The sequence below is a fragment of the Theropithecus gelada genome, chromosome 16, assembly GCF_003255815.1.
Source record: "Theropithecus gelada isolate Dixy chromosome 16, Tgel_1.0, whole genome shotgun sequence".
Lineage (NCBI taxonomy): Eukaryota > Metazoa > Chordata > Mammalia > Primates > Cercopithecidae > Theropithecus > Theropithecus gelada.
In genome coordinates, this window is record NC_037684.1 from 195393 (window position 1) to 208196 (window position 12804).

Sequence of the window (12804 nt, forward strand, 5' to 3'; positions counted from 1 at the left end):
TCCTCCTCCGCTGAGGTCACCTGTTGGTGAGCACTCACATGGGATACAAATATCTTCACAGTTTTTGACCACTCAAAAAGGTCCGCCTACATACTTCTTCCCCGAATTTATTTGTCACCAATTTCCCAATCATGCTTTTTCCAAGTCCCTGACCATCCAGCCAAGCCATTGGCTACAACCCAGGAATCAGTATATAATTGCACATTTGTCCATTTCTCCTTTCATGCAAAGTGCACAACCAGGTGCACTGCTTGAAATTCTGCCCACTGGGAACATTTCCCTTCACTGCTATCCTTCAGGGATGTCCTAGAAAGAGGCTGTAGTGCTGCAGCTATCCGCTTTCGGGTGGTGCCTGTGTATCATGGAGAACCATCTGTGAACCTGGCCTTAGTCTTCTCTTCCTCTGTCAATTGATCATAGGGTACTCCCCATGAGGCCATTGGTGCAGGCTGGGGGAGAGAAGGCAGGGTGGCAGGAGTGGAGACCATGGGCATTTGAGCCATGTCCTCATGTAACTTACTTGGCCTTCAGGACCTGCTCAAGTCCAATCACATATATACCACTTCCATTTGAGGATGGAATGCTGCTGTGCATGGCCAACTTTATGGCTAGATGGGTCAGAAAACACCCAGCTCATGATAGGCAGTTCAGGTCGCATGGTGACTTGATGACCCATAGTCAAACGTTCAGTTTCCATCAGAGCCCAGTAACAGGCCAAGAGCTGCCTCTCAAAAGGAGAGTAGTTATCTGAAGAAGATGGCAGAGCCTTGCTCCAAAATCCTAGAGGCCTCTGCATTGATTCATCTATGAGAGCCTGCCAAAGGCTCCAAACAGCATCCCTATTTGCCACTGACACCTCAGACACCATTGGATCTGCTGTGTCATATGGCCCAAGTGGCATAGCAGCTTGCACAGCAGTCTGTACCTGTTGTAGAGCCTTTTCCTGCTCTGGATCCCACTCAGAACTGGCAGCCTTTCAGGTCACTCAATAAATGGGCCAGAGTAACACACCAAATTGAGGAATGTGTTGTCTCCAAAATCCAAATAGGCCCACTAGGCATTGTACCTCTTTCTTGGTTGTAGGAGGAGCAAATGCAGCAACTTATCCTTTGCCTTAGAAAGAATATCTTGGCAGGCCCCACACCACTGAACCCCTAGAAATTTTACTGAGGTAGAATGACCCTGAATTTTAGTCAGATTTATTTCCCATCCTCTGGCATGCAAATGTCTCACCAATAAGTCCAGTGTGTTTGCTACTTCTTGCTCACTGGATCCAATGATCAGAATGTCATCATTGTGATGGACCAGTGTGATATCTTTCAGAAGCAAAAAGTGATCAAGGTCTTTCTGAATAATATTATGACACAAAGCCAGAGAGTTCATACACCCCTGAGGTGGGACAGTAAAGGTATATTGCTGACCTTGCCAGCTGAAGGCAAATTGCTTCTGGTGGGCCTTGTGGACAGGAATGGAGAGAAAGGCATTTGCTAAGTCAATAGCTGCACACCAGGCACCAGGAGACATGTTAATTTGCTCAAGCAATGAAATCACATCTGGTTTCATTGGAAACCAGCTACAATTGGAGTCACCACTTGGTTAAGCTTACGATAATCCACTGTCATTCTCCAAGATCCGTCATCTGCACAGGCCAAATGGGAGGCTTAAATGGAGATGTGGTGGGAATCACCATCCCTGCATCCTTCAAGTCCTTGATGGTAGCACTAATTGCAATTCCTCCAGGGATGTGATATTGTTTTTGATTTACTGTTTTTCTAGGTGGAGGCAGCTTTAATGGCTTTCATTTGGCCTTTCCCACCATATTAGCCCTCACCCTTCCAGTCAGGGAGCCAATGTAGAGGTTCTGCCTGTTACTGAGTATGTGTATGCCAATTATGCATTCTGTCACTGGGGAAATGACCACAGCATGAGTCCAGGGACCCACTGGGCCCACTGTAAGTCGGACCTGAGCTAAAACTCCATTAATTACCTGACCTCCATAAGCCCCTACTTTAACTGGAGGACCACAGTGACATTTTGGGTCCCCTGGAATCAACACCAAATCAGAGCCAGTGTCCAGAAGTCTCCCAAAATTTATGATCATTTCTCCTTCCTCAATGCACGGTTACCCTAGTAAAAGGCTGGAGGTCTCCTTGGGGAAGGGTGGGAGAAAGATTCACTGCCTAAATTGTCAATAATGTAGTGGGGTCCTTCCTCAAGGTGACCTGGCCTCCCCTTCATTCAAGGGGTTCTGGGTCTCTAAACAGGCTCAATCCTGGAAATTGATTGAGGGGTCATGATTCTCTGTTTTTACAATTCAAATTAGTCTTTTGTCCATTCGCCCTGGAAGTTCTCAGTAAAATTTCAGTAGGAATGCAGTAGGCTTCCTATCAACTTCACTTCTAGGAACACTGTGATTAATTAGCCAATGCCAGAGCTCTACACGAGTCAGATTATTCCAGATTATTCTGATTGCCACTTTGCCTCTGCTGTCCATTACAGTAGCTATGCCCACCTTGCCTTTGATGGTTGAGTGCTGCCACTTAGCCCCTGCTACCTTAGGATCCAATTATTTCCATTGTATTTAAATTTTGTAGTTGAGTGACTGCAGTTCCCACCATTAAATGTGACATACAGAGAAGAACAATCACAGGGCTCTTCAAAGATGCTGGTGCTGCACTCACAAATCTATTTCTCAAGGCATTGGTCAAGGGTATATCTTCTGGACCCTCCCCATTGGGATGAGTAGGTCTAAAGTTACTAATCCACTCCACCATCCCAATCTCCTTAAGCCAATTGATCCCTTCGTGTACATTCATCCAAGAGAAATCAGGCATTTCCAGCTCACTCACAGTGGGCCATCTTTTAATCCACATTTCAGCTAACCAAGCAAATAAACTATTACAATCTTTTGTAACTCTCCAAGCTGCAACATTAAATGCAGAGTCCCTACTTAGTGGGCCCACATCAATAAATTCAGCCTGATCCAACTCTATGTTCCTTCCATCATTATCCCATATTCGTAACATCAATTCCCATGCCTGTTCTCCAGATTGCTGTTTTTATAAATTAGAGAACTCAAATAGTTCTTTTAAAGTGCTGTGCACCTCCTCATGGGTCACACTCTCAACCTTACCTCCAGGGGCCCACCGGGACTTTAGTTACAGGTCTACACTGTCATCAATGTAATGGACCAGACTTTAGTCTAGTTACAGGCCTATACTGTCATCAATGTAGTGGACCAGGAAACGGGGGTGTTGGGGTGGCTCCTGAGGAGAATCAACATTATTTTGCCTGGCAACTGCCTCAGGGGAGGCCATCCCTGTTGCCTCAGGCAGCACAGGCTTTATCTCCTCAGACAAAGGAGGAAAGGCTGATGGCAACATGGGTCGAGGAGGGGATGTTGCCACTACTGGAGATGGGGAAGCTGTTCCTTCTGGCAAAAGAGGTTCATCAGAGTTTACAAACTCAGTGACCCCAGCTTCATCTGGGTCCTCCCACATTTCCCCATTCCAAGTTGCAGGGTCCTATTATTTTCCAATCAATGCCCTCACTTTAACAGTAGACACCTGGTGAGGCTATACATGTGCCTTTTGTTGCAGGTCAGCCACTTGCACGATAAGAGTTTGTGTCAGTTTTTTCACAATTTCAGCTCTTTCTGTACAGGAGATAAGGGTCTCACTCAGGTCAATCTTAGCAGATTTGAGGCTCAGTATCCGCTTCTGAAGCCAGGAGACAGAATCCCTGAGTTCATCATTTTCTTTCATTACTTTGTCTATTGAACTCAGGGGCAACCAACCAGCTTCGCTATGTTCCTTGGTTCTCCACATATGGTCAAAGGTATTATGTATAGAATCATTAAACTCCTTGCCACTCACAAGAAGTGAATCAAGCATGTCAAATGCATTTACCTTGCTTAACTCTCTAAACAGTTCACACCAAGGACTATCAGTGTTCTCCATACTATGAGATGTAGAGTCCTTAGCATTTTGGGGTCTAACCATATTAAGCAGCCAACTCTAGAAACCCCAAAACCATTGAAAGAACTCCATCCTTAATATTCTGTTTCTCTAGAACCACCCCAGTACCAAAATCTGTGTTAGTCAGGGTTCTCTTAGAGGGACAGAACTAATAGGATATATATATATTAAAAAAATAGGATATATATAAATAAATATATGATATAAATAAAAATAGATAAATCCCACATATATGTAAATCCCATATATATATCCCATATATATGTACATATATACATATATGTGGGATTTATTAAGTGTTAACTTACACAATCACAAGGAAACATTCAACAGAGGAGAAAGATGTAGGCTGGGAGGCTAGGCCCATTTTTCCTTTTCCAAGTCCCTAGCAGAAAGACAAGAGGACCCCCGAAGGAAATGAATCAGGAGTCACTGTAAATAACAAACGTCTCCTTGAGGAGCCCAGGGACATAGGTCCTCAGATTTAGAAGCAACTAACACAGCCTGAAGAAATGATTTCCCTGCAGCTGTGCTGGTCTCCCAGTGGGGAATGTTTCCATAGAAGGGGAGAGTCTCCCAGACCATCCTCCATCAAGTCCCATCAAGCCCATCTTCCCTGAAAAAAATTAATTTTGATTTTCTCATTCCTCCTATATATATATATATTTTACACATTTATCATATAGAGCCATCCCTTGGTATCCACAGGGGATTAGTTCTAGGAATTCTCATGGCTTCCAAAATCTACATATGCTCGAGTCTCTGACGTAACATAGTATAGTATTTGCCCATAACCTATGCATATCCTCTCCTATACTTTAATCTCTAGATTACTTGGAATATCTAAACAATGTAAATGCTATTAATACATGTAAATGTAGATGGTTGTTATACTGCATTTTTTTATTTTTTATTTTTTTAAATTTTTTAGTTTTTGGGCAGGATATTGCTCTAGCATCCAGGCTGGAGTGCAGTCACGTCATCTGAGCTGTTTGTAACTTCTGCCTCCTGGGCTCAAGCAATCCTCCTGCCTCAGCCTCCCAAGTAGCTGGGACTACAGATATTTGCCACCTCACCCAGCTAATTTTGGTACTTTTTTGTAGAGACGGGGTCTTGTTATGTTGCCCAGGTTGGTTTCGAATTCCTAAGTTCAAATATTCCTCCCACCTTGGCCTCCCAAAGTGCTGAGATTACAGGTGTGAGCCACCACACTTGACCGATTGTGGGTTTTTTTCCTCAAATATTTTCCATCCATCATTGGTTGAATCCACAGTTGTGGAACCCACATATACGAAGTGTTGACTGTATCTAAAAATGAAACTATTTAAAAGGTAGAAAAATGCACCATGATTTTGTCTCTCAGTTCTTGTCTTCAATTTTCCTGTATGCTAGACTCAGTGGGAACCCAAGCAGGAAGGAGTTTAGACAGGAGAATAGGTAGATATAAGTGGGAAAGAGAGGGCATTAAGGCCCTCAGGTCTGTAAAGGGTGAATGCAGACTGCAGCACAGGACTGCTACTGGTCGCTGGTCTCAGCCTCCAGGAAGAGCTGTGGCTTTGTCACCATCCTCAGCTCATCTTGCTCCCTTGATCCCTGCCTCTGCTTGCTCGGCTCCTGGCCTCCTTGGAGGAAAATGCCTGTGTCAATGGGAGCACGATGGAGGGTTCCAGGTTGAGGTGCGATGGGGGATAAGGACATGTTTGCATGAACGTGTCCACTGGAGAGTGAGCTGGGGGAGGCGGGCACTGCAAGGAGCAGGAAGACAGGCCAGATGTCTAGAGATTGCTCCATAATCCATAGTTCCTATTGAGTGTCCTGCTTTGTCTGTTCTGGCTTTTGCCCCCACCCAGAAACCTGGAGAAACCTCAACTGGAATGTCAAGTAAGCAGATTCCAGATCTCTGGGCCCAGGGTGAGAAAAGGAAGTTGTATGAAAAGAGGAGAAAGGAAAAAACAGTCTCATATTGTGCAACAGGTGAAGTCCCACATTGCCCCACTTCGAGGATTCCGTGCTGCCGTTTGTAATTCCTGGTGAAGCATTTCTTCATGAGGCTGCCCGGGCCTCCTGCAGCCTTCCCTGGTGGTCCTGCCTCTGTGGAGCTGAGCTCCTCCCTTCCCATTTGCTGAATGGGAAAGGGACTCCATCGTGAGGGAGGAGACCTTGATTCTGGCCCTAGCCCTGCCTGCTCACTAACGATGAACCAGAGACAGGTCATGGCTCTGCTCTGGGCTGCATCTGACAGATGAGAGGATGGACTCTCCCAGATAGGAATCCAGGACCCCTCAGAGCGCCCTAGGTGTCTCTAGAAGAGGCACGCTTCCTAAGGGTCTTGGACCCTGGGTCACACCTCAGGCCCAGAACTCAGTTGCTGAAGCAGATCTCCCCTTGGGATGCCTCTCCTCATTATAGTCCATCTCCCTGAGGTGTGTCCCTTTCACCCTGGGTCCCTCCTGCAGGGAGGTTTGGCTCACCCTCTAGAATGTTCCCTTTCCTGCCACACTGAGCTATTGGGGGTCACCTCGGTGATGCGTCAGTTGGTGGTTGTATTTGTTTCCTACTGCTGCAAAAAAAACCTTACCACACACTTAGCGTCTTATAACCACATATTTATTCTCTTAAAGTTCTGGAGGTGAGAAGTCTGAAACTAGTTTCCCTGGGCCGCACTCCCTCTGGAGGCTCTAGTGGGGGAACCACTTCCTTGCCTTTTCCAGCTTCCAGAGCTGCATCATCACACCTCTTGGCTCCTGGTCTCTTCCTCCATCTTCCAAGCCAGGAGCATAGCATCTTGCTTCTGTGGTCACATTGCTACCTTCTCCTCTATTGCCAAATTTTTCTCTTCCTCCCTCTTATAAGGACATTTACAACTACATTTATGGCCTGATCACGTAATTCAAGGCAACCACTCATCTCAAGATCCATAACTTGATCATATCTCCAGAGTCCCTTCTGCCATATAAAGTGACATTCACAGGTTCTGGGGAATAGGATGTGGATGTCTTGGGGGCCATTATTCAGCTACCATAGTGATCTATACCTTGTCTCTGGCCTGGGGTCATCCATTTGCTCTCCCATCCCATCCCCTATAATAGAATTGTGTATCTTTCTCCAAATCCACACCTTAATCTTACAGGTCATCCCAATTGCCCCTCCCTTCACTTTCTGTAGGCTCTCAGAACATTCTAGGAGAGTGCTCTCGAGGGGAACTTTCTGCAATGATGGACAGAAAGTCCAAAATCCGTGCTGTCCAACGTGGGAACTAACCATGTTGCCAAGGGCTGCTGAGCACTTGATATGTGACTAGTGTGACTCAGGAACTAAATTTTAAATTTTATTTCATTTTAATTAAATGCAATGAAAATGTTAATAGCTGCTTTGGCCAGTGGCTAACGTATTAGACAGCTCAGATCTAGGCAAATGAAAGCAGAAACTACAGCCAGGCACATTCTTTGCTGTTAGCCTCTCCTCACACCTGTTTTGGATGAGCTCTGCCCCCTAACCTCCTTCTCTCAGTCCTAGCAGAATCTGAAGGAGGCTTCCACTGGGGCTGTAGAATGACGGAGGTGACTAAGGGCAGAACAGAAAGGGAATTGTGTCTGTTGACTCGAGAGAAGTACAGGGCCCCAATTCTGCTTTTGCATAGGACTAAGAACACTCAAAGGATTGTCAAGGTAGTCTCGGCCTTGTCCTTACTCAACCGGTCCCCCTTTTGAGGACCACAGAGGGTGTCACTAGGGAAGGTGTGCAGGAAAGGGCCCAAGCCTGGGAGCTGGCACTGGCCAGGGTCCTGCTCTGCTCTGTACTCGCTGAGTGGCATGTGGCACGTTACTTCCAGGTCTTGGCCCTCAGTTTCCATAAAATGAGAGGCTTGGACCAGATGGTCTAAAGTTTCCTGTTAGCTTTAGTAGACTACAAGTCTATGTCCTGAGGATCAGGCTTTATTGTGCATGTAATTCTGTTTCGGAGCCGTGTTGTCTCTGACCCATGGAATAGGCAGTTCTGATTGAAGGATAATTAAGTAGAAGTGACTTTAGGTTACTCCTGCAACACTTCCAAACAAAACCAGACCTCTGGCTGGGCGCCGTGGCTCACGCCTGTAATCCCAGCAGTTTGGGAGCCCTAGGAAGACGGATCATGAAGTCAGGAGATCGAGACCATCCTGGCTAACACGGTGAAACCCTGTCTCTATTAAACATACAAAAATTAGCCCGGCGTGGTGTGGTGGTGGGCACTTGTGGTCCCAGCTACTCAGGAGGCTGAGGCAGGAGAATGGCATGAACCCAGGAGGCGGAACTTTCAGTGAGCCGAGATCGCGCCACTGCACTCCAGCCTGGGCAACAGAGCAAGACTCTGTTTCAAAAAATAAAAATAAAAATAAAAAAAACCAGACCTCCATCCTTCTGTCCTCATGACAACACTTCACAGTAGCTTGGGCTTTAGAGTGCTGATCTGTCAACTAATCTAATCCTCATGATGATCCTGATAATTGCTGGGTCCATTTTAATTGAAAAGGCTGAAGCTCAGAGAGGGAAGGAGAGAATCTTCCAGGTGCCCGGTCCCATGATGGATGCTTTACATATCACCTTATAACAGCCCTTCGCAGTGTTTAATATTATCCGCATTTCACAGGTGTGAACACTGAGATCTAATAAGGCAAGATGACTTTCCCAATGTTATGCTGATAATAAGAGGATGAAGTCATTTTTCTCACTCTTCTTCCCTCTTTGCTGTGCTGCTTCCCCTGTTTACAACTTCCCCTCAAGATGTTGAAATGATAAGCTCCTTTTTGGGGGCATTCTTTCATGACACTCCTCAAGCAGACCTACGAGCCTCAACAAGTCACTTCACCTCTCTGTGCCTCTGTTTCCTTAACTGTGAAACTGGGGACAACAGTCCCTACTTCATAAGGGTGTAAAAACCCTTGTTGAAAGTATGCAGTGAGAGCATGTATGAAGAGTGCTCAGCCCAGAGCTCATATTAAGAAGTCAGCAATTTCTCAATCTTACTCCTTTTAGAAACTGTAGTTTGCCCCCGCCCAAAAGTACCAGGCAATTCCTTTTACCCCTAAATCAAATTAAAATCACAAAGAAACTGTCTGCATTTTATTTTGAAGTTTTATTATGAAAACACATGGAATTAACGGTGTTATCCATGTATTTGCAACAGCAGAGAAACAGTGAATGTGGACCATCCCCACAGGGGACACTTATCCTTTGGCTAAACAAATATAAATAATGGAAATAACACCTAATACAATAACACAGCACATAAAAAGATTAAATTAAGAGAAGGGACAGGAACTGTGGAGAGGAGTCCTGAGTATGGAGAAGATGCGTCTCATGGAGAAGCATCCAGGCTCAGGTGACCTTCCCTGAAGACTTCCTGTCTCTGAGCAGCTCAGTTCAGTTCCAGGTCATTAACATACTCCTGGACCCAGGTCTCACTGGGGTCAGCGCAGACTTGCTTGCCTCTTTTGGTCTGGAATCTGTAGAACAAGGAACGGACAGATGAGAATCCCATGAGACCTTTGAGGTCATCTGGCTTTATCCCTTCCTGTGGTCGGCATCTTCCTCTGCCTGACCATGGTCCATGTGGGCAGCTCTGGTGCATGGGATCCTTCCTGGGGCAGCACTGGAACCAGACTCCCTGTAACTTCCACCCACTGGAGTTAGCTGTGGGCCCCAGGGGTTGCCCAGATTAGGAACCAATGGGCATTGCAATCAATATGAACAGATCTCCCCATCCCCTGCTAGCCTGGCAGTGACTTTTCCACAGGTCTTTCTAGCATGGTTTAAGAAATTGGTCCCTATCTCATGTGACCTGTCCAACTTCCCCTGCTTTCCTGTCCTCTGGATAACTTCCTCCCCAGGAACCCCCTTCTCTCTCGGCTCCCACTCAGCCGCCTTCAGCACTTGAAAAGTGAGTTCATGCCCTGTGTCCTCACTGCTCTCACTGAAGCCTTCAGCCCTGAGAACTGCCTCCCCACTGCTCAATCACCCCCTCTCCAAAACAGGCCCCTTTTTAAAATCCAGCCCTCCCCCTTGCCTCCCAGAGCAGCCAAGGGGTTGATACTCACACCACAGCTGGCTGGGAGCAGAGGCTGCTGGTCTCGTAGTAATCTACCACAAAGTTGCGAGGAAGCTTCCTCACGGTGTAAGAAAAGCAGCAGGAGGTGGGAGGGTCTGAGCCCACTGAAAGGAAAGGCCAGGGTGAGATCAACACTGCACATGGGAGCTGTTTATTTTGGCTTCTAACTTTGCGTCTTCATTGAGCATCTTTGTGGAGCTACCAGAACCCCAAAGAAGGTCCCTTGTATCCATTCCCACCTAACCTGAGCAGGAGTCTTATTCTGAATAGTGGATCTTCAGAGAAGAACAAGAAAGAAATCTAGAAGACTGGAACCGGATTCAGTCTCAGAACACATCGCATCCCCTTCATGTGACAGATGGGGAAACCAAGGCACAGAGAGGGACAGGGCTTGCTTGAACAAGTAATTAGAGGCAGAGCCACTTCAACAGTCTGACTTCCAACCCATCCTTTTCCTCTGCTGGTTGCTCATTCTTGAGAAAATAGGAACTTGAATGTTATTGAATATCTACTAGACTCTACATTTAGCAGTACATTTCGTGGCCATCTTCCTAGCTGCCTTTTGTCCTATCTCCAGATCCCACTGTTTGAGCAGCCACAACTAGAAAAAAAGATTTTGCCTACACCTTGGCTCTGGAAATAGCAGCTGTGAAAGTAGACTTACTTGGTGCTGAGAGTGCTGGAGAGCAGAAGGCAGCTACTAGCACGAGGAGAGACAGGACAGTCACGCACAGCTTCATGGTGTTGGTGGAAGAGAGGTTTTCTCAGAGGTGAGGCTACAGAACTCAGAAGCTTCAGAACCCAGCTGTGTCCTGTGCTGATACTGAGTTGGGAATCTCTCTTTATAGAGACTCTGAGGCCTGGGACAAATGTGGGGGCTCAGCAGAGTGAGCGGAATTTCCATGGTACAGATGATGTCATGGCTCCTGAAGCTAGCTGAGTGAGGAGTTCCTCTCAGCTTCTCTTCCCCAGGGCGATGTCACCATAGAGCAAAGATGAGGGCGGTTCAGGGGAGAATAAAAGGGAAGTGGTACAACCAAAGGCAGTGACCGAGACTGGGGAGAGAGTTGCAACCCTCAGAGGAAAGATGAAATGTTCACACCTGCTACAAGTGGCTTGTAGACAAGAACTGTGCTGCTCTTGGTGGTTGGCACCCCCAGATGCTGGAGGGTTCATGTCAGTCTTTCCAGGCTGGCCACAAGCCTGGCCCCAAGGACAAAGGGGGAGCCAGGACCCCGCCCATCCCCTTCCTGTGCCTCTTCTGCTGAGCTGAGTGCCACTGACTTTTGTGCCCCATATGTTTCCTTGGGCATGAAGAGTCCAGCATTGGATGTGCAGAGGAACCCAGAAGGGTGACTCAGGAACATTTGTAACTTCTTATTGGACAATTACCTTGTACCTGGCACTGGGAACGCTGTCTTACACATACTATTTCTAATCCTACCATAACCCTGGGCAGGGGTGTGTAATCTCGTTTTACAGATAAGACAATTGAGGATTAGAGAGTGGTCCACTGATGCGCTCAGTGCCACACAGCTGATGAATGGCACTACCAAGATTTGAATCAAGATTTGTCTGACTCCCAAGTCCATTTTCTTTCCATGCTGTAGTCTCCAGAATAAACATAGAGTGTGACCACAAAGAGAAACCGTTGACTGATAGACAGCTAGGAGCTATTCCACACTCAAAGACCGATTGTATTCGGACTTAATTCAGGAAAGGGATAGAGCTAGGGATAGAACAAGGAGGGAACGGAGGAGAAATAAAGAGTTCAGGATATTTTCCTGGACCAATAAAAGAACAGGACAAATAAACCAGTAAGAATCAAGTTTGGAAGACCCAGATAGAGAATGTTCTTCTAGTATAAAAACAGGATTGAGCTGGGTGCAGGGCCTCACACCTGTAATCCCAGCACTTCAGGAGGTCAAGGCAGGCAGATTACTTCAGTCGAGAAGTTCAAGACCAACCTGGGCAACATGGTGAAACCCTGTCTCTACAAAAAAGACAAAAAAAAAAAAAAAAATTGGCTGGGAGTGGTGATGCACACCTGTAGCCCTAGCTGCTCAGGAGGCTGAGGTGGGAGGATCACCTGAGCCCAGGAAACTCCAGGCTGCAGTAAGTGGTGATTGTCCCACTGCACTCCAGCTTGGATGACAGAATGAGACCCTGACTCAAACAAAGCAAAGCAAAACAAAACAAAACAGAATTGTATACCTAGTAATGAGTTTATCCATGTTACAGACAAAACGTGTAATCTAAGGATGTGGGTGTGTCCCAGCCAGTCCATAGGGAATGCCTGTGCTCATGTTAAGCCCTGGCAAGTTTGACAGTTGCTGGGCACCTGTACAGAAGGTGAAGCTTACAAAGGCCCTGTATACAGGAGTGTGCAAAGTTGGACAAATGAAGGAAATGAAGATAATTGGATCAAGATCTCTATCTGCCTTTAGCTCTACTACTCTAACCTGCCTGCTCATCCCTAACCCCACATTGTTACGTGCTCTTCTCTGAGAAAGAAAAAAGAAAAGTAAAAAGAGGGAACCATGACTTCAAACTATACGACAGTGCTACAGTAACCAAAACAGCATGGCACCGGTACAAAAACAGACACATAGACCAATAGAACAAAATAGAGAGCTCAGAAATAATGCTGCATACCTGCAACCATCCAATCTTTGACAAAGTCAACAAAAACAAGCAATGGGGAGGGGGCTTCCCATTCAATAAATGGTACTGGGATAACTTG

General features: G+C 46.3%; 1 protein-coding gene across 7 annotated transcripts in view; it reads right to left on the bottom strand.

Annotated features, from left to right (window-relative positions):
* Window positions 1–11166, bottom strand: part of LOC112609927 (C-C motif chemokine 4) — a 29351-nt gene extending 18185 nt beyond the window's left edge. The window contains exons 1-3 of one of the 7 annotated variants that reach the window (XR_003116251.1): window positions 10726–11166; window positions 10051–10165; window positions 9094–9459 (exon numbers count right to left, since the gene is read on the bottom strand). Coding sequence is in view for 6 of the 7 variants with exons in the window: in XM_025363130.1 (XP_025218915.1) it covers window positions 9372–9646; window positions 10726–10801 (351 nt within the window). In the remaining variant the exon portion in view is untranslated. Of the gene's footprint in view, window positions 1–9068; window positions 9647–10050; window positions 10166–10725 lie in introns of those variants that run through there. The other 6 variants (XM_025363132.1, XM_025363133.1, XM_025363134.1 and 3 more) reach the window with 6 other exon arrangements.
* Between the last annotated feature and the right edge of the window lie 1638 nt (window positions 11167–12804).